This window comes from Chiloscyllium plagiosum, chromosome 31 (genome assembly GCF_004010195.1).
Source record: "Chiloscyllium plagiosum isolate BGI_BamShark_2017 chromosome 31, ASM401019v2, whole genome shotgun sequence".
Classification (NCBI taxonomy): Eukaryota; Metazoa; Chordata; class Chondrichthyes; order Orectolobiformes; family Hemiscylliidae; genus Chiloscyllium; species Chiloscyllium plagiosum.
In genome coordinates this window covers 21,330,640-21,351,763 of record NC_057740.1, presented here as the reverse complement: position 1 = coordinate 21,351,763, position 21,124 = coordinate 21,330,640, and the positions used below count along the sequence as shown (strand labels likewise).

General features: G+C 41.6%; 1 protein-coding gene across 5 annotated transcripts in view; it reads right to left on the bottom strand.

Moving 5' to 3' along the window:
* The window catches only part of nfic (nuclear factor I/C), a 479,978-nt gene that overhangs the window by 101,228 nt on the left and 357,626 nt on the right, over window positions 1-21,124 (bottom strand). For all 5 annotated transcript variants that reach the window (XM_043721115.1, XM_043721114.1, XM_043721116.1 and 2 more), the window contains one exon: window positions 12,450-12,624. In XM_043721115.1, coding sequence (XP_043577050.1) covers window positions 12,450-12,624 — 175 coding nt within the window. The remainder of the gene's footprint in view (window positions 1-12,449; window positions 12,625-21,124) is intronic.

Genomic DNA, 21,124 nt, shown 5'->3' with positions numbered 1-21,124 from the left:
GCCTGCGCTGACTGTTTGACTCGCTCCTTTTCCCAACTGTACTGGTCTCAGATTGATCTCTTTCCTCACTAATTCCCAGGGTCCCACACCCCCCACCAACCCCATCCCATCCTACTAGTTTAAATCCTCCCGAACTGCTCTAGCAAATCTCCCTGCTCAACATGGTCATCAGTAACATGGAAACTCTCCCCAAACTACCACATCCAACAACAACAGCATATCACTCTTCTAAAGACCATCTTTACTCCTTCACAATCAACAGACTCAGAAAATAGCACCATCTTTTTTGCTCTAAAAAAAGTGCTTCAGGCTAAGTTTTATATTTTAAAAATTATACACTTATCTTTTCCTGTGCTGTGAGCTCTCCCAAACAGGTTCCTCCAAGGTCAGCTGTGAATTTTGCTGTTTGTTAGTTTTTCCTAGATTCACTCCAATGATCAGAGAGATACATGGACTCAAATAGCAAAGGCAGTAACTGTGCAGATTCACTGCTGTATCAGTTAGCAGTGTAGGTTTCTTTCTCTCTCTCCCTCACTGACCATGTGGCCGATGCCTTTTGCTTGTCTTTCTCCCTTTTAAAAGTGCTGTTGTTTTGACTTTTTTCCCCCAAAGTGCCAAAATAATGCAACAGCACATAAAACAGTAATTGCTGCTCCTGGAATTTGAGGAAATCACCGCCAAGACCTAAAATACTCAAAAAGGAGCAGCTCTTACAGCCACAATTTTTTCCTGTCCTCCATCTTGGATTACCCAGAATATTATACTAGCTTTAAGTTTGGCAAATGCTTAAATTAGAATTTCTCATTTATGTTCTCAAATAAATACATCTGATCCCTGTCTACAGCTGTATTAGCCACACAACCTTCGCATACAAGACCCCTTCCAGTTCAGGTGCAATCCATTCTTCTTGTACAGAAGAGATTCCAATGATCCAAAATGTGAATCCTTCTCCCATGCACCAACTCCTCAGCCATGCGTTCATCTGCTCTATCCTCCTATTCCTACCCTCACTCGCTCGTAGCACTGGGAGTAATCCAGATATTACTACCCTTCAGGACCTCCTTGTTAAATTCATGCCTAATTTTCTATATTCTCCCTTCAGAATCTCCTCCTCTTCCCTTCCTATCTCATTGGTTCCAATGTGTACAATGACCTCCTGCTGGTCCTTCTCCCCTTTGAGAACATTCTGCACCTTCTCTGAGACATCCTTGATCCTGGCACCAGGGAGGCAACACACCATACTGATTTTTCACTGCTGGCTGCAGAAACGTCAGACTGTGCCTCTAACTAGAGAGTCCCCTATCACAATCCTTCACTTAGAACCTGACGTACCCCTCATTACGTTATAGCGTGTCTCGATACCAGAAACGTGGCTGTTCATGCTACATTCCTCTGACAGTCCATCACCCTTTACATTTTCCAAAACAACGTACTTTTTGAAATGGGGGTAGCCATAGAAGACTCCTGCACTACCTGCCTACCTGTCCTACCCTTCCTGGAGTTACCCCATCTACCTGACTGTATGTGTGGCTTTTCTCAATTCTTATAACTGCCATCCATCAAACCCCTAGCTCTGTAAATTCCTCATTGCCTCTAATTTTCACTCCATGTGATCTGATAGGATTCATAACCAAAGACAATTCCTGCAGACATGATCATCAGTAACATAGAGACTCTCCCTAACTCCCACATCTGACTAGAAGAGCATATCACTCTACTAAAGGCCATCATTACTTCTTTACAATCTACAGACTCAGAAAATACCACTGCCTTTTTGTTCTTAAAAGTGCTCCAGTCTAACTTATGGTTTATATTTTCAAAATTTAATCAAGAGACAGATTTCAGTAAAACATATAATCAAGAAAGAATCCACTCTACTCACTACTGCAGACTTACAGCAAGGTTACATGTTAAAAACTATGCAATTTTTTTTATGTTCAACAGCATTTTGTGATTGCAAGTTAACACCATTATGTCACATTAAGGTGCGGTAAAAATCCCTGTTTGAGGATGTAATCGAATAGGCAACTGCAAACCATTAAGCATAGTTAACATGAGGCCAAGAGATAGTTTCTGCTTACTCAGGTGGGTGTATAACAACATATGAACGAAGGAGTTCGCTCACCATTGTGACCAATTATAATCCAACAATCAATGCCAAAGAAATAAAGTAACTTTGTTCCTATTAGTGAGATCTTGCTGTGTGTCAATCAGCAATTGCATTTGCCTAAAATAGAAACTATTGCAAAAGTAATTGACTGAATTGATAATATGTCTTGAGAATGTGAAATGTGGTACAATGTTGAAAGCTCAGTCTAGTTAAATTCTTGGAACTCTTTTTCATTATCTATCTATTCATCTACTTAGAGTTTATAATTTAGTCCAGTGAAAACAAAACCATGTTTGCTGTAGTCTAAGTAAAAGAAATGAACATTACTTCATAAAGGCATAGCTTTCTTATTTATTTTGTTCAACATTTAATATGACCATCTTGACGCCCATAATTAATTGATGCCCTGGGAAGATTTTGTTTTTACCAACTACCGATACAAATATTGGACTTCAACCAAAAGGTTCTGTGTGAAATTTCCAGATCAGGTTACAGTATAATTCTGGTCAAGATGCTGTCATTTTGCATCAATTTCAGTTATTGGGGAATGAGTGGGATTTTATAAGTAATTCTTACAGCCAACTGAAATTCACTCTTGTTTTTAACAATGGAATCAAAATTATTAAGCTGGTTTCTCAATTTGATAAGAAAACAATCAAAGCACTAAGTCACTCGAATTCTGCAATTATCTCAGCGAGAACTAGAATTACTCAAATGCACTGTTTAATTACAAATTACCCACTCCCTTGGTACTCTTAAACTATTTACCTCTATCATAATTTTTATCCAGTAAAATGCGTGTTTATGCCAAAACTACATGCAGCATTGAGGAAATAAAAGACTTACTAAATTTCACAATGCCTATTAAATGTTATTACTACAATGTCTCCATGAGGATTTTTCCTGATTTTATAACTTTACCATGAAATTACCCCCACCCTGTGATATCTTTTAAGTTAAATGCCAGCAGCTTTAGTCCCATTGATGAACTGTTGAGTTATAATGCATAAGATTGCACAGATGACAAGACTGGAATTAACCATTCTAAATATTTTTGCTTTTCTTGTTAACAATCATCAAATTAAAGTATCACATTCAAAAGTGTAAATTACAGACAGTAATTTACAAAATTGGATGATTTAATTTAGTTGTTGGCACACTGCTGTCAATAAAGATTTTGCTTATTGGAAAGGACAGGAAACTCTTCTGTTAGTTACATCACTGGATGGGGTTCAATGCCAACCTTTTATTCAATTTTTACAGGATGTCCATATTTTTTCTGTTGTGATCTAATGTAATTAGGTGCACAAAAGTGATATAAAAGATGAGCTAAGGTAAACATCCTTTTGCTTTCTTCTTCTTCTCACAGAGAAACACCTGGCAGGTCATGACTAAGATTGGAATCTCGACATGCAGAACAATATAGCTTCAAGCCTGTATCGTAGCAGTCCAACAAATGATGTGCTGCAAGCGGTGTTAATAGCAATTTAGGATTTATTCATAGAATCCCTGCAGTGTGGAAACAGGCCATTGGGCCCAACAAGTTCACACCAACCAACATATCCCACACACCAACATATCCCACCCAGACCCATTTCCCCTATCCTATTACTTTACATTTACTTTACATTTCCCTTGACTAATGCACATAACCTACACATCCTTGAACACTAAGGGCAATTTAGCATAGCAAATTCAACTAACCTGCACATCCTTGGATTGTGGGAGGAAACTGGAGCATCCTGAGGAAACCCACACAGACATGGGGAGAAAGTGCAAACTCCACACAGTCGCTTGAGGCTGGAATCGAACCATGGCACTATGAGGCATCAGTGCTAATCACTGAACCACCGTGCCGCCCCTTTAATTTATATACTGCTTTCGCCATGCCAGATAATCTGAGGTTCTTCACAGAGGAACAGTAATACAAACAGAAACACAGCCCAGAAAAGGTATCCGGAGTGGTGACTCAAGATTATATCAAAATTTGTAAGACTTCTAAAGACGATAACAAATACAGATAAGAGTTTTTTCTATCACTGATGGTGCAGTGAGGGGCAAGAGGTATATACTGAGGAGGAGAAAACATAGCATCACTGGAGATGCAGCAGAAGTCAGGAGGAACAAAGCATAAAGGCACTTCAAGATAAGCACAAGATCTGTAAACAGGATATGCTAAAGGTTAAGGAAGCTGTTGAGTTTAACAAGGACAGGAGTGATGGGGAATAGTTGTCAAAGCATTAAAGAATATGGAATACATCAAAGCATGAAGAATGACGTTGATGATGGGAGGAATATACTCAAGTTTCAGGTAGCCACTGTCTTGGAGTGGTATCGTTTTGAAACTCTGTTCCACAAACAGCAGTTGATAGTTGATAAGTTGTTACTTTTAAATCTGAGATAGATAGTATATGGAGATAAATCTGACCAAAGACAGCATATGGAGCTGGCCACAGATCAGCCATGATCTCATTGAATGGAAAGATCTTGAAAGGCTGCTTGGCCTACTCCTGCTCCTATTGATGGCCATGGCAATTAATGAGGTTGTGAAGCATCAGGTCCGATCCAGCACATTGATAAGGTTTTTGTTCATAGTTTATTTATTCTAAATTAAAGGCTTGGGAAAGGGAACCCATCAATACTGCAGAACTGGAACTGACATTGAGCATCAAAAATGTGGCTGTGACTCGGCAAGGTGGCAGCAATTCTGCCATGAACGGCTCTGCATAACAGCCAAATCATATTGGTATTTTTTGTCATCCCTGGCCAAGTTATGTGGAGGAACTATTAGTTTAAAACCTTACAGAACATATACTCGTTAATATTTGGGAGCGGGAAGGATGCCAAAAGGAAAAGGAGTGAGCAAAAAACAGCAGGGAGGACATTCTCCTGCAGCACCGGGCACACCAGAGACCGCAGCAGCCGCCTCTTCCAAACTCCCTGGGGACGTGACAGACTCATGGGAATTGGCAGCGGCGATGGAAATACTTACCTCGAAGGTTGGGGTTGTGATTGAGGAGATCTGTGAGGTGATCCGTGCCTAGGTCCAACCCATCGTGCCCATGCTGCAGAAGCATGAACAGGAGCTCCAGGGCCTCGGGGAGCGGATGGAGGAGATGGAGGATTGAACCATGGCCTCGGAAGTGGCATTCGAATCCTCGTCCAGTCGGACCCAGGTACTGGAGCGGGAAGTGCAGGCCTCATGAGACCAGGTTGATAACCTCGAAAATCGAGATCGGAGGACGAATCTTCGGATTGCCGGGCTTCCGGAAGGTGAAGAAAGTGGGAAGCCAGTCAGCTTCTTTGAATACTGGCTGCCGCAGTTCCTGGGCCTTCAAATTGAGTCCAGCCGGCTGCAGATTTAAAGGACCTATCGGGTAGCAATGCGCAGGTCTGGGCCGGTACAGTGTCCCTGCTGAGTCCTAGTGCATTCCCACACATACAGGGACAAGCAAAAATTGGTAGATGGCTCCAGATCACTGGGAAAAGACCCACAGGCACTGCTGCAACATGGGGTCAACAATCATGTCTTTCCAGGATTTCTTGGCATCTGTAATTCGAAAGAGGAAGTCCTTTGATGAAGTTAAAAAGAGGCTGAGGAACCCGGGCATCCAGTACTCCATGGGGTACTCTGCAGTGCTCCATTTCAGCCATGAGGACTCAGTTCATATGTTTGACTCAGCGGATAAAACTAAGACCTTTGTAGACACTTTAAAATACACCGACTGGTCTAAAGAATATGGTTAATGTCCGTCCTCTTTTCCTCCTTTCCCTGTGTTTTCTCTTTTCCCCCTTTTTTCCTTCTCTTTTACTAATAATTTTTTTTAAAATCTTGGAATATGTTGTTCCTATTATATTTTTATAGCTGGATTTTATCACAGGAAATTTTGTAGGTGGCCTCTGTTGTCTCCCTTTTTTTTTAGTTCTCTTCCTTTTTTAGTCACAAGTAGGGGTGACATGGAGCCGGGGATGGGCGAAGTGCTTATCCTGACTTTGTCCTTTTTTGTTGACTTAAGGATCATCTCCTTATTTAGTATTTTTTGCCTAAGGCTGGGGCACAGTCCAGGCTTGAACGAGCTGTGAAGGAGGGGATGGGTAGGGTGAGTGCCCCCTATGGAAAGGTGGGAGCGTCTCCTGTTCAAGGTTTTATAGTTGATTTTCTTTATAGTTCTTTGGTAGCAATAGTTATTTGTAGTTATGTTAGAGTAGTTTTTGTATACACAATTCTGCGACTCTATAAGTCTTTATTTACTTGTGCTCAGTGCTTCGTAAGCAGGGTTCACCCTCATGGGGGTTCAGGGGTCTCTGAAAGGAGATATGGATAAGTGTCTTATTAAAAGGTGCACCTGGAATATCAAGGGAAGTCATTCACCGTTAAAAGGAAAAAAATGTGCTTTCTAGCCTTAAGAGGGAAAGGGTTGATATTGCTCTGTTGCAGGAAACCCATTGTGACAATGGGGAACATCTGAAGCTACAACAGCAGGGGGGGGGGGGGGGTAATGACCAGGTATACTTTTCATCCTTTACTACTAAAAGTAGGGGAGTGGCAGTACTTATCCAGAAAAAATCTTCCGTTCACATTATTAGAGCAGAAGAAGGATGAGCAAGGGCAATTTGTGAAACTTAAGGCCCTGATACATGGGGAGCAAAATGGTAGTTTAAATGTCTACTGTCCTCTGGCACATCCCCTCAAATGTTTGGTTAGTGCCTTTTCTAAGTTGAGTGCCTTTAGAACACGGCATATTATTAGAGGGGGGATTTCAATTGCCTTTGGATCTGTTGGTGGGCAGGATGGCTAGACGATCCCCAACTATTTCTTTGCATGCCAAGCAGGTGACTGACTTGTGCGAGGAGTTGGGACTGGTGGACATTTGACGATGTCTTCACCCCTACGGCAGGGACTTCACCTTTTTTCAAACCCACGTAAATGTCACACGAGGATTGGCTGCCTTGACCCTCCTGGATTCGATTATGGGTTGTAAAATTGAGAATATAGCTACCTCTGATCACGTGGAGGTATATTAGGAGGTTAAGGCCAAGAGTGAGGAGCTAGGGTTGCAGGAGTGGCATCTGAATCCTTTTCTCCTCAAGGATTCCAAATTTGTGGAATATGTTTTGAAGGAGTTTCAGGAGTTCTTGACTATCAACTCAGGCACGGCTGGTAGTCCATATATGCTATTGGAAACTGCTAAGGTCTTTGCTAGGGGATTAGCTATTTCCTATTTGGCTAGCCGGAAATGACAGAAGGGGGAACAGCAACGTCTACTTGAGACAAGGTTGAAGGCTACTGAGGCGGCACATTTTGTGCGGCCTTCAGTGACTAAGCTACAGTGGATCACGGCCCTAAAGGCTGCCTTGAATTCAATACTTACACAAACCGCAAAAATATAACTTGCTTTTGCTAGACAAAGGTTGTTTGAGTATGGGGATAGGCCAGGGAAGTATTTAGCATATCTGATTAGGAAAACACATGCTCCCCAATCCAGTACTGCAATTCGAGACAGTGCCGGGGTCCTTACATACAATGCCAAAGGATTAATGAGGCTTTTCAGAGTTTTTACTCTGAATTGTATCGGTCTGGAGGTTGTGAGGACAGGAGGGCTAAAATGGAAGCCTTTTTTAAGAATCTGGACCTCCAGGGGGTAACCTTGGAACAGGCTTCTCTCCTTAATGCCCCCTTGACAGTTCAGGAAATGCAGGAGGTAAATAGGCAACTTCAGAGTAGGAATGCGCTTGACCCTGATGGTCTCCCGAGTGAGTTTTATAAGGAGTTTATAGGGATTCTATCAAAACTGATATTGGAAATGTACCATCACTCCTATATGCATGAATGCTTACCACCATCTTTGAGAGAAGCTAATATTTCCCTCATTCATCATACAGGCCCATCTCTCTACTAAATTCAGATTTCAAGATTCTGTCTGAGATCTTGGCACTGAGATTGGAGATGGTGTTGCCCTGTATTGTAAAGAGGACCAGACAGATATTATAAGGGGCTGTAGGTCTTCTAATAATATTAGAAGGTTGCTGAATTTGGTTCAAGTATGTCAGCAATGATCAATCCAAGGGTTGGTGATTTCCTTAGATACAGAAAAAAACATTTGACCAGGTGGAGTGGCTGTATCGCTTTTATGTCTTAGAGTGGTTTTGGTTGGGCGGGGTCTTTGCAAGGTGGGTGGAGGTTTTATATCGCCACCGTCTGGCCGTGGTCATCACCAACCGGGTGAAATCTGGGAACTTTAGGATTGGCAGGGGTAGTCATCAAGGCTGGCCCCTCTCACCGCTGTTGTTTACATTGGTGATAGAACTGCTGGCAGAGGCTATTCATCAGAAAGTGCACATAACCGTTCTTGAAATGGCATCGAGGGTACACAAGATTACACTATATGAGGATGATGTCCTTCTGTTTTTATTGGACCCGATGACCTCCGTACCTCATCTGATACAAAGTATTAATTAATTTGGGGGTATTTCAAGACATAAGATCAACTTTGCAAAGTCGTAGGCTATGCCTTTGGGGAACCTCAAGGAAGTGCCAGAGGTTGAAGGTGGCCCTAGGTTCCCTCTTAAGTGGTGATGGGCAGGTTTCCGATACCTAGGCATTTTTATTAACCCCATGTTTGATCTGTTATTTTGGACTAACTTTGCTCACCTGCTTGACAATATTAGGCGAGATCTCCAGAGATGGGAGCACACTGAATCAGTATTCACCCCACTCTTGGGCAAAACAATGGATCAGTGTCCACCCCACTTTCAGGCAGCAATTTCATGGTTGGGCTGAATAGCTCTCATTAAGATGAATGTCCTTCCTCATTTGCTTTATCCCATGCGTATGCTCCCTATAATGTTTCCCAGGTCAACTTTGCGGAGACTTTTAGGTTGGTTTAGTTCCTTTGTCTGGCATAGTGGACGGCCCCTCATCAAACTTATTAAATTGCAGTTGCCTCAAGGATGGGGCAGAGTTGATTTCCCAGACATCAGGAGGTATCAATCGAGTTCCCTGCTGTCCTTTGTATGCGATTAGGCAGGTAAGCATCCAGGCTCAATATGGCTGGATATCGAGCCTTATTAACCTGTGGTTCATGGATAACATGAGGACAGTTATGGACCACTGCCAGAACCCCATTGTTATTAGTACGGTCAAGGCATGGAGGATGATGCGTCAGAGTGAGGGCTGCGTAGCCAAGACTTCGCAACTCATCCTTATTGTTGGTATGCTGGGGTTCTGACCAGGGATGATGGACTCAGGGTTCAAACTATGGGCAGCGAGAGAAGTTCCAGCTGGGAGACTTGTTTGAGGTGGGGAGGGGTTATGATGTCTTTTGAGCAACTGAGCTGCAAACACAGGCTGCCCAGCAGAGACCTTTTCCGTTTTTTTCAGGTTTAGGATTTCACCCTGAAGAAGACTACGCTTCTCACTAAGCCCTTTAAGCTGATACAGAGAGGTTGTTGCTACGTTCCACAAGCCTTTGGATGGGTATATGAATAGGAAGGGTTTGGAGGGAAATGGGCCGAGTGCTGGCAGATGGGACTAGATTGGGTTGGGATATCTGGTCAGCATGGGCAGGTTAGACTGAAGGGTCTGTTTCCATGGTGTACATCTCTATGACTCTGTGACACCCTCTTGGTTAGTACGCTCTATCGCCTGCTGGGTGGTACAGCCTGGCAGGTTATTAACTGGTTATGTGAAGTCTGGGACCAAGAGATGGGAGTGGAGATCTCTTCTGAAATGTAGGAGGACATATGGGAGAATATGTGAAAGATCTCAATCTGTAAAAGGACATGCACTATGCAGTTAAAGGTTCTGCACAGGGTTCATGTGGCACTGGATTGTCTGGCAAAGTTTAGAAAATGGGCATCTTCAATGTGCCCAAATGTAAAGTAAGTGTAGGTACTCTTATTCATTGCTTCTGGACATGCCACAGGCTCCGTGTTTATTGGAGTGCTATAGCCGGAGAGATAGGGAGGGTATTGAGGACTGAAGTTAAAGTAGACCTGATATCTCTCCTTCTAGGTCTACTAAATTTATCATCTTTAGACGGGCATGGGAAGAAACTATTTAATATTCTTGCATACTGTGCACAGAAGAATATTCTGATGAATTGGGTGTCTGTGAACCCGCTGGGCTTGCTGGGATGGTGGAAATTATTTATGGAGCACATTCCCTTGGGTTTCTTTTACAAACATGAAGCAACACATAACAGACCTGTTTTATAAGACATGACAGCCCTTTTTAAGTCGTTTGGATACAGATTTGTCCTCTATCTTAACTAGGGTGTTTGTTTAACCGGGATGGTTAGGTTTGCTGAGCCCAGGGGCCTGGAGGGGGACTCGTGAGTTAATACGGGTATATATACAACACTCCAGTTCTTTAGTTTGGGAACTTTGTGCTTGTGTGTTCGTTCATTTTTTTTGTTTTATTAGTCACTTACTTATTTATTGGTGCTGTTTTGCACAGTGTTAGGTTTTGTTTTGTATTATAGAGTAGGTTAGTAGTTAGTAGACAGTAGTTGCATTGTAATTTGCGTTTTTCTTTATTATACTGGTGTTTGTTATTTGTTATATTTTCAATAACTTTATATTTTTGTGGAGTCAAAAAAATTTTTTTCTTGCTAATAGATATATTTACAAAAAATAAGTGGCTGTGCTTTTTCCAATGTTTAACCAAATGAAATTGTGATTAAACCGAAGTCAGCCTTGACAGGATACAATTGATTATAAGGCGCAGAGAAGTGGTGAAGTGATAAAGAGATAAAGTTGAATATCTTCAGCATACAGTTGGAAACAATCCACACTTGCAATCTTTTCAGTCTGGTCATTGATATGACCATGTTTGGGCAATACCTGATTGCAGACGTAATGTGAAATGACAGCAATTCAAAGCAATGATAATTAAAATCAAACACATAATGAAGTCTTGCTGCAGCGGACTGTAGGTTGACAAAACATACACAAAGAGAAATAAATGCAAATACTGCAGATGCTTGGAATTTGAAATGAAGACTGAAAATATTGGAGAAATTCAGCATCTAGCAGCATTTGTGGAGAAACATTTAATATTTCAAATCCAACAATTCTGAATAAGTCTTTGGACTTGAAACATTAACTCTGTTGCTCTCTCCACAAATGCTGCCAGACCTGCTGAGTTTCTGCACCAATTTCAGTTTTTATTTGATATTATATATTACAGCAACATCAGCATGTAGAAACCAGGTATAACAGCTCAGAGAAACTGGGCTGGAGAAGGGTAGTGAATGAATTGGTCCAGAGTCAAATCTGGATTTCAACTTCAGATTCACTAGATGGAAAGAAGCCTATTTTGTAAGCAGGTGATATGGAAAAATGTATATGGAAATTCAAGATTTAACTTTAGAGTTTACCCAAAAAAAATGATGCTGGTGACTGACAAAAAGAATCACTGATTTGGATTACTGAAAAATTAGTAGATGGGCACAGTGGCTCAGTGGTTAGCACTGCTGCCTCACAGCACCAGGATCCTGGGTTCAATTCTTGCCTGTGTGGGTGGCACGGTGGCACAGTGGTTAGCACTGCTGCCTCACAGCGCCTGAGACCTGGGTTCAATTCCCGCCTCAGGCGACTAACTGTGTGGAGTCTGCACGTTCTCCCAGTGCCTGCGTGGGTTTCCTCCGGGTGCTCCGGTTTCCTCCCACAGTCCAAAAGTATGCAAGTCAGGTGAACTGGCCATGCCCACAGTGTTAGGTGTGTTAGTCAGGGATAAATATAGGGTAGAGGAATGGGTTTGGTTGGGTTTCTCTTCGGAGGGGCGGTGGGGACTTGTTGGGCTGAAGGGCCTGTTTCCACACTGTAGAGAATCTAATACAGATACAGAGCTTTGTTAAAAAGCTTAAACTTATATACTTAAACTTAGTAACTTGAACTCCTTGCTATTGAACTATCACAGTAAAAGAAAAAGTTTAAACTGGCAATCTTAATTACTACAAGTAATGTATTCAAGTCTTTAAAATACTTTTTGTGAAGTACAATGCCTAGAATACATTCCATGATGCAGCTAAGTAATGATTGTTTCCATATGCGTGTCTCACAAAAACATAATGGATATATTTTCATTTCTACAAATTAAATCATAATATAGTTGACAAATGGGCTTCAGGAACGTCTCAAGACATCAAATACTGAAGAACCCTAAAAGTTATGTCTCGTCAGTGGTGTGATTAAACTGAACAATAAAGTCTAATTACAAATAAGCACCTTGCCTTTTTGTAGGCGTTCTGTGAATTTTAAGAAAGTCATTTTTCTACAGTCTGAGGAAAGTTACAAATCTCTGCAATCTGTACTTATGCAAACAGAAAATGCTTACTGGGTGATGTTGGCGATGTTGCTCCACCCTCTGTGGTTGTTGTGGTTGTTTTGGTGTCTGGTGGCATTGCCAATGTTACTGATCTGGCCATGGATGGGGGAGGTGGCGGCGCCAGCATCTGTGTAGAAATGTAGTGGCTTGGGACTTTGCTTACCACTTGACCACTGCCATTCAACTGTAAAGAAAACACCATACTTAATGATTATAATAAAAGAGATTCATGAAAGATACTTTGGAATTCTTACTATGGCAGACTGTATGTTACTGTAATTCAGATCAGATTGGTAAGACTGCTGTTTACATGGGGAATCAACCTAATTTAGATCACTTTTAAGTTGAATAAATAAATATGCTGCATTCAACAGTTCTTCTGTTAAGAGGTAGGAGGCATTGTTTTCTTGAGTGAAAACATGAGTGCAATTGCTCCAGCAGTCAAATATATCTTCATAAGTGGAGGATGCAGAATGGACTTTCTGAATCAAACCTACCTTCAACTAGGCCTTTTGATCAGTATTAAATATAAATTAATGAAGACATTAGAGTGAAAAAGAAATTAATGCAGAGTACTTTCAAAACCAACTGTGTTAAAGGTGCAGGCAGCACAATTTGAATCCAGCTTATTAACTGATCTAACTCCATTGAATACATTGTCAACTTGGCTTGACCAATACAAATATAGGGTAGTATTTAATGGAGGTGATTGTAGCGTGGGGCAGTCTTGTCTGCTGGTTAAAAGTCCATGTCATCTCCTTTGAGGAAGACTTGCAGAATGAAGTCCCAATTTGGCACTTACTGGACAGAACTTGATCTTCCCTGGAGATCGATCCCTCTGAGGACTGCCAAACCGAAGCAAGCAGTGCCTTGCTGAGGTGGTAGCTGCCACTGGTAACGCAGTCCAACTGAGGCCCAGACACTGAGGCGTCTTGGCCACAGGTGAACGATGGGAGGATGGCTGGGGAAGATCACAGGAATGTGGAAATGGTGAAGGAAGTGTGGAGTGCAGCAAGGGAAGGTCACCCCCATGCTGGGTCACTTGGTCAGGCTCTCAAGGAGGGACCTGCCCCTTGGGAGTGGCTTGCAATCCGAAAGGATTTGTTTTTTAAGCTTCCAGCATAGCGAGTGCTTGGGCACCACATGGGAATACAAGCAGTGGTAAGGCGAGAACTTTAAGTGTGCATTAATTATCCACACAAGGTCCTCAAATGGGAGCAGAGTGGAAGGTCATCCAGGAACTTCCTGATTCCAGACTTAATTGGGGCAGAAAAGGAAAGGTGCCATAGTCCCCAAATATCATCCTCCTTCCTGATTAAGTGACCTTTACCTACCAGCAAATTTACCTGTGGGGGCGGGCATTAAATTCCACCCATTCAGTCAATACATTTCTTTACAAAAAGACATGTTCTTGGATTGTTGGAATGTCTAGCTCCCTTCCCCATAAAATAATGGTTTAAAAAGGGTTTTTGCAATGATCTGACTACTTCCACAGGCATACTAGATTTGTTGAGCTTGATATGTTAATTTTGCTTTTGTGGAATCTTAATTCCAACCTTTAAACTGTGGGTTTAATATCACTAGCATGGCCACACCTAGTTACCCAGATCAATCTGTGTATGAAAAAATAATTTAAAAATCACAATTTTTCTGAAAAAAGTTATTCTTTGATCAATATGAAATCTATTAGTAACCTCGACTGAGTGTTTTTGGACTGTAATTATAGATTCCTATTGAGGGGAGTAAACAGAACATTCATACTCAAAAACAAATTCTTCACAAGTGCAAACTCCGAGATGTTGCATGTTTAATTAACCTGTCGTTCATGTATTATCAATTGGATGGTTAAGATTGAAAGTTTCTTCCAAAGAAATGCAAACATGACAAAGGCAGAATATAAGTTCATCCTTTTGAGAAACTTTAGTAGTGTTTGGTCTTAAACATTTTAGTATTTTTCCTTCAAGTTTTGTGCATTATTTTTGCTCACTGTAACAATTGTCAATGCATCCATTTTAAGGATAACTAACCGACTGACCTATACGTGAAGAAAATCTGGTCCAATTGTAAGTCAAGTATATAGAAAACATTTGTAAAATATATAATATTCATTATTCTTTTGATTTGGAACTATTCCCCAACTTCTTTTGCTACGTAACAGCTGCCTTCAACTTTCTGGGTGCAGTCTTCAATTCTGGTTAGGGAATATAGCGACTGGCTCATTTTAACTCCTGACCATACATGGTCTACTATATTTCACTTTTCAAATATAAGCATCATAAACATGTCAATAAACTCAGCGCAGAAATTGTTGGTGTGAAGCTTTAGATCAGCAGCAATTGTGTGATAAGGCCCAAAACTGTGATGACTGCTCACATCCTATGCACTACCCAAAATTTCTTCGCGTTTTTTTTGTGGATGGCGAACTTTAGTATGTAGATTTAGCTTCAAGTTACTCAATATTCAAGTTGGGATTTTATACTTTGATGAATGGGGAGTCTGCAATGATGCTGAGCTAAAGCACAGAAACATTGTTTGATGGCAGTGCCTGAAGCCAACATCAACTAACCTGGCTGTAACTTATTCTGGAGGTAAAAATCCTGTTAAAAAGTACTTGGAGAACATTATCATCTGCTTCAAGCAGCCTGCCAGACAATCTGGAAGTTACGAATAGCAGTTTTAACAATTACAAAGCTTCTTAATTTTTAAGCCTTTGGTTACTTTTCCAGAGGTCAGCCAACTTTTGTTGACCTTCTTTGCACAAAGTAATACTTTGCTCATTGGGCCGACACCACATATCTTCTCCCAAATGATCAAAAGGGGTATGCAACAGGTGCTATTTTCATTGGACTTGTTACGCTTCTGAGCGAAAGCTGATGACTACCAGCACAAGCAGTGCAATATCTGAGGAAACTGAGGTGGCACATTGCGCTGGACACTACTTTTTAGCATCGAGATCCAAATCCACAGACACTGTCAAATGAAAAGCTTATGTTGTTGAACATTTGAAGCTCTCACTTTAACAAGAGCAAAGATGAATTTCTCTTGCATTGTTACAAAGCTGGTCAATGACTAGTAAGTCTGTAAGATTCAGAAAGCAGCCAGAATGATTATATTATGGAAAGTCAACCATGCTCATCAGTCTTGAAAATGAGAAGATACTTGAAAAATGCCTTTTCAGGATTAAAGCTACCTTCTTGTAGTCCTGCCAATTGGTACCCTTTCAGCTCTCAATGACACGGTGCAGACAAAAAAAACAAAGTTCTTGCAGCACCAGGATCATTACCGAGGGCATTAGTGTCACCTTGAAGTAATGCCTTAGCTATCTGGAGAGATTGGGAGTTGCTTAGAGTACACTTTCCACACCTTCCTCCAAGATTGCCTTATTCACTCTGTATTCAGAACTTTGACAGAGAAACGTGCCAAACAATAGAATTATAGAGATAGAAAATGACGGCAAGAATTGAGAATCAAAGTCAGAGAATAGAACTTATGCATTGTATATCTGAAAACAGCTGAACAAGTGTCTGGGCAGTCAGAAAATCAGTGCACATGGCACTCATCCTGGATGTATATGTTCAATATCTCAGTTTTCTTCTCGTTAGCAACAAGTGGCTCAAAGCACCACTTGCATCACTGCCTTCAATCTTCTAAACTGCAAAAGTGCCCTTTGATTTACTGCTATTTCTTTCTTAATAATCAAAAAAGAAAATCTGATCAAAACTCAAACACAACCAACTTACTACCTTAGCTTTTCTAATGTTTGTGAGATACCGTTGAGCTTTACTATTGAACACCCCCTTGGTTGTATGTTGTATGCTACACTTGCAAAGAGTAAGTATCGTTGGCTGCAGGGTTTCAGCAAGAGGCTTTAGGTGGCCCTTCAGTTGCCCTGAATTTGAGGATAACATCTAATTCACACAGTAGCCTTCTGGTGTTATCCACTTTCTGATCTAAGGACACTTGCTCTGAAGTACTGGAAGGTGCGCATGTTGCATTGCTCCAGAGAAATACAGTAGCAACCTACTCCAGTCATACAATTGTTGCCAGGTGCTTCTTCAGCAGATTGACTAACTTGTAAGGGAGTTCATGAGAAACTTACCATGTCTTCGATGCTTTCATTTACCAGCACATAGCAACCTTCAGTGCTGCTGGTTCTTGCAAATGTGCAACATTTTTAATATACCGCTGAACATTTCTATGTTGTTTATAATTCTAACCTATTGAGGCAAAAGATCATCAATAATATTTTCTGAACTTTGAGTTTGTGGTTATCATGAGGACGCAGGGCACAGCAAAGTAGTTCCCAGAACTGAATAAATTTGCCAGTTAGAGACTGCAGAATAATTGACAATGCACAAATACGTACTCAACAGCAGTGTAGTGTAACTGGCAGAAATAGTGCTGTCAACTGGCCTGGCTTGATCTGCCAGATAGTTTCTGGAAGGAAGCTGTACAGGTGCATTAAATTCCCACTTGTTTATAATGGAACATGGCTTGGTCAACGATAATGTAGCCTAAAGTTAAAACTCGTTTGTTGACTTTGCAGATGAAACAAGTTAGAAGTTGGTGTGACGTGGCCGGCAATCACGTGCTCTCGAGTCTGTGATAAGACAAGCAGGGTAGTTGGTATCTACTTCCCATGAAGTCTTGCAGTGGAAGGGTGGAATAATGGGGGACTCCAGGGTGGAGAATAAGCTTTTCTTGCAATGTTACTCCTGGCCCCATAAAGGCAAGAAAATTATTTACATTTGCTGACCGCTCCTGCTTTGGGTTTCCCCAGTGGGAAAGCAATGGGCTAGAGTTAAAACTAATTAGGGCTCCAATAAGGTGCAGATGTAAAGAAGGGTCTGTTAGCTTTTGGAATAGCTCCTTGTCATTTTTTGAATGGCAGATGCTGAATTGCAAACAATGGGTGTCTCAATGTTCCAGCGTGGTTAAATAACTTGGAACATTTTGACTGCCAACTTGCCTGTTTTTTCCAGTCAACGATGGTTCAATATATTCTCTCAAATATGGAAGTTTTCTAAAATTGATCTTCTCAAGATTGTTCTTAAGTGTCAGTAACTGCTTCTCATGCTGATTTGGTTCAATTATAAACAAATCCATGACCACGTAACATTATATTCATTTATCAGTGGTCTGATGTACACCTTCATTTAAAAGCTAGATAAAAAATTAAGGAATGCCATCATCATTTTAAAAATTCTTACAGTGAAAGTGGGCATCGCTGGTAAGACCAACATTTTTTGACCATCCCTTGAGCTGAATGGCTTGCTAGACTATTTCAGAGGGAGCTAAGAGTCAACCTCTGGTGGGCCTGAAAACACATGTTGACCATATAAGGTAAGGTCATAGAATCATAGAGGTGTACAGCATGGAAACAGACCCTTCGGTCCAACCCGTTCATGCCAACCAGATATCTCAACCCAATCTAGTCCCACCTGCCAGCACCTGGCCCATATCCCTGCAAACCCTCCCTATTCATATACCCATCCAAATGCCTCTTAAATGTTGCAATTGTACCAGCCTCCACCACATCCTCTGGCAGCTCATTCCATACATGTACCACCCTCTGCGTGAAAACGTTGCCCCTTAGATCTCTTTTATATCCTTCCCCTCTCACCCTAAACCTATGCCCTCTAGTTCTGGACTCCCCTACCCCATACTTTGTCTATTTATCCTATCTATGCCCATCATAATTTTGTAAACCTCTAGAAGGTCACCCCTCAGCCTCCGACACTCCAGGGAAAACAGCCCTAGCCTATTCAGCCTCTCCCTGTAGCTCAGATCCTCCAACCCAGGCAACATCCTTGTAAGTCTTTTCTGAACGCTTTCAAGTTTCACAACATCTTTCTGATAGGAAGGTGACCAGAATTGCATGAATTATTCCAACAGTGGCCTAACCAATGTCCTGTCCAGCTGCAACATGGCCTCCCAACTCCTGTGGCTTTCCCAAAATGCAGCACCTCACATTTATCTGAATTAAACTCCATCTGCCACTTCTCAGCCCATTGGCCCATCTGCTCCAGATCCTGTTGTAATCTGAGGTAACCCTCTTCGCTGTCCACTATATCTCCAATTTTGGTGTCATCTACAAACTTACTAACTGTACCTCTTATGCTTGCATCCAAATCATTTATGTAAATGACAAAACGTAGAGGGCCCAGCACCGATCCTTGTGGCACTCCACTGGTCACAGGCCTCCAGTCTGAAAAACAACCCTCCACCATCACCTTCTACCTTTGAGCCAGTTCTGTATCCAAATAGCTAGTTCTCCATGTGTTCCATGAGAATGTTAAATATTCTTTCCAGAGGACATCAGTGAACCAAATGGGTTCTTGCACCAATCAATTATAGTTGTCATGGCAATATTACTGAGACTGGCTTTATAGTCCAGATTAATTAATTGAATATAAATCTGGGCAGCTGCTAATGGTAAGATTTGAATCCATGTTTCCAAAGTATTAACCTGGTTCTCTGAATTACTAGTTCTGTGACAATCTGATGCTCTCCTCCTTTATTACATTAATAGTCATACATTCACACATCCTAATGTGAAATGCTAACAATTCTTTAAGACATAAGGAGTGAAAAATCCTTAATTTCCTAGTTTATTTATTTTTTATTCATTCGTAGGTTGTTGATGCCACTGGCTGGGCCAGCATTTATTAGCTATCCCTAGATGCTCTTGAAAAGGCAGTGGTCAGCTGCCTTCTTGAACTGCGGTAGTCCATTTGGTATTGGCAGAGCCACAATACTGTTAGGGAAGGAGTTCCAGGATTTTGACACAGTGACACTTAAGGAATAACATTAATTTGTAAGTGAAAATGGTGAGTGGCTAGCAAGGGAACGTGTAGGTGATGGCGTTCCCATGCATCTGCTGTCTTAGTCCTTCCAGATTGTAACAGGTGAGAGTTGGGAGGATGTCTAAAGAGTGTTGGTGAATTTCTGCAGTGCATATTGTAGATAATACATACTACTGTTAATGAACACTGGTGGGGAAGGGAGTGAATATTTGCAGTTGAGGCACCAATCAAACGGGCTGCTTTGTCCTGAATGGTGTAGAGTTTCTTGAATGTTGTTGGAGCTGTACTTAGCTGAAAATGTGTTGCTGGAAAAGCGCAGCAGGTCAGGCAGCATCCAAGGAGCAGGAGAATCGACGTTTCGGGCATGAGCCCTTCTTCAGGAATCGTCCGGAGTCCGTGCGGGGTCAGTCGGTTCCGTAGGCAGGTGCTGAGGAAGGAGATATGGCTGTGGTAGCGAGTCTGTTTGAGAACGTGGCTGAAGAGCTTCTGGGCAGAGGAGATGACCTGGGGTGTGCAGTGAGGGACTCACTGAAATCCTTGTAGAGGGAGGAAGAGAGCTTCTTCAAGGAAGACATCCTTGCAAGAGGATTCGCAATAGGTTAAAATCTTCTAGGAGAAAGTGAGGACTGCAGATGCTGGAGATCAGAGCTTAAAATGTGTTGCTGGAAAAGCGCAGCAGGTCATGCAGCATCCAAGGAGCAAGAGATGAAGGGCTCATGCCTGAAATGTCGATTCTCCTGCTCCTTGGATGCTGCCTGACCTGCTGCGCTTTTCCAGCAACACATTTTTAGCTCTGATCTCCAGCATCTGCAGTCCTCACTTTCTCCTGGAGCTGTACTTATCCAGGCAAGTGGGCAGTAATCCATCAAACCCCTGACTTGAGCCCTGTAGATGGGGGTCAGACTTTGGGAGGTGAGTTTTTTGCTGCAGGAATTTTAATCTGTGACCTGTGTTTGTAGTCACATTACCAATATAGCTAGTCCAGTTTAATTGTTGGTCAATGGTAATACCCAGGATGTTGATAGTGAGGAGTTCAGGGATAGTAATGCAATTCAATTTCAAAGGGCAATGGTTAGATTCTCTCTTGTTGCAGATGGTCATAGCTTGGTACTTGTGTGGTGTGAATGTTACTTGGCAATTGTCAGCCCAAACCTGAATATTGTCTAGGTCTTGCTGCATTTGTTTTTGGATTGTTTAAGTATTTTAGGGGTTGTGAATGGTGCTGAACATTATACAATTATCAGCAAATATCCTCACTTCTGACTTAATGATGGAGAGAAGATCATTGATGAAGCAGTTGAAGATGTTGGACTTAGGACCCAATCCTGACAAACGTCTGTTGAGATATCACGAAGTCAGATGACTAACCTCAATCAACCACAACCATCTTAGTCTGTACCAGGTATGATTCATACCAGCATTGAATTTTCTCCTGATTTCCATTTCCATGCTTACTTGGCTCCTTGATGTCACATTCAGTCCAAAGTTTCCTGAATGTTATGGGCAGTAACTTACATGTAAGACTAATGGAAACCCTGCAGAAATAGTACAACTAATCAGGACTAGTATGAAATGCAGGAAATAAAATGCCTTTGCCATGAGCTGGAAGGCAGACTGCCTCTCGGAGCCTGGGCAACTGAAGTTTTTGCAGACAATGCAATAATAATATTTGTACTTTGGTGATGATCTTCATCTGGTTCAAAACACAATGAAACACAGCAAGCAGAGCTTGCTCATGTGTGTTCACTTTAGTTCTTTAATGGAAAAAGAGCAAGGCAAAGAGGAATAAGCTTGTGGAGTAGGATTAGCAAACTTGCCGAAGTATTATGGAGGATTTGTGCTGAGTAAAGCAGATACAGATACTTCAGTGTTTTTGAT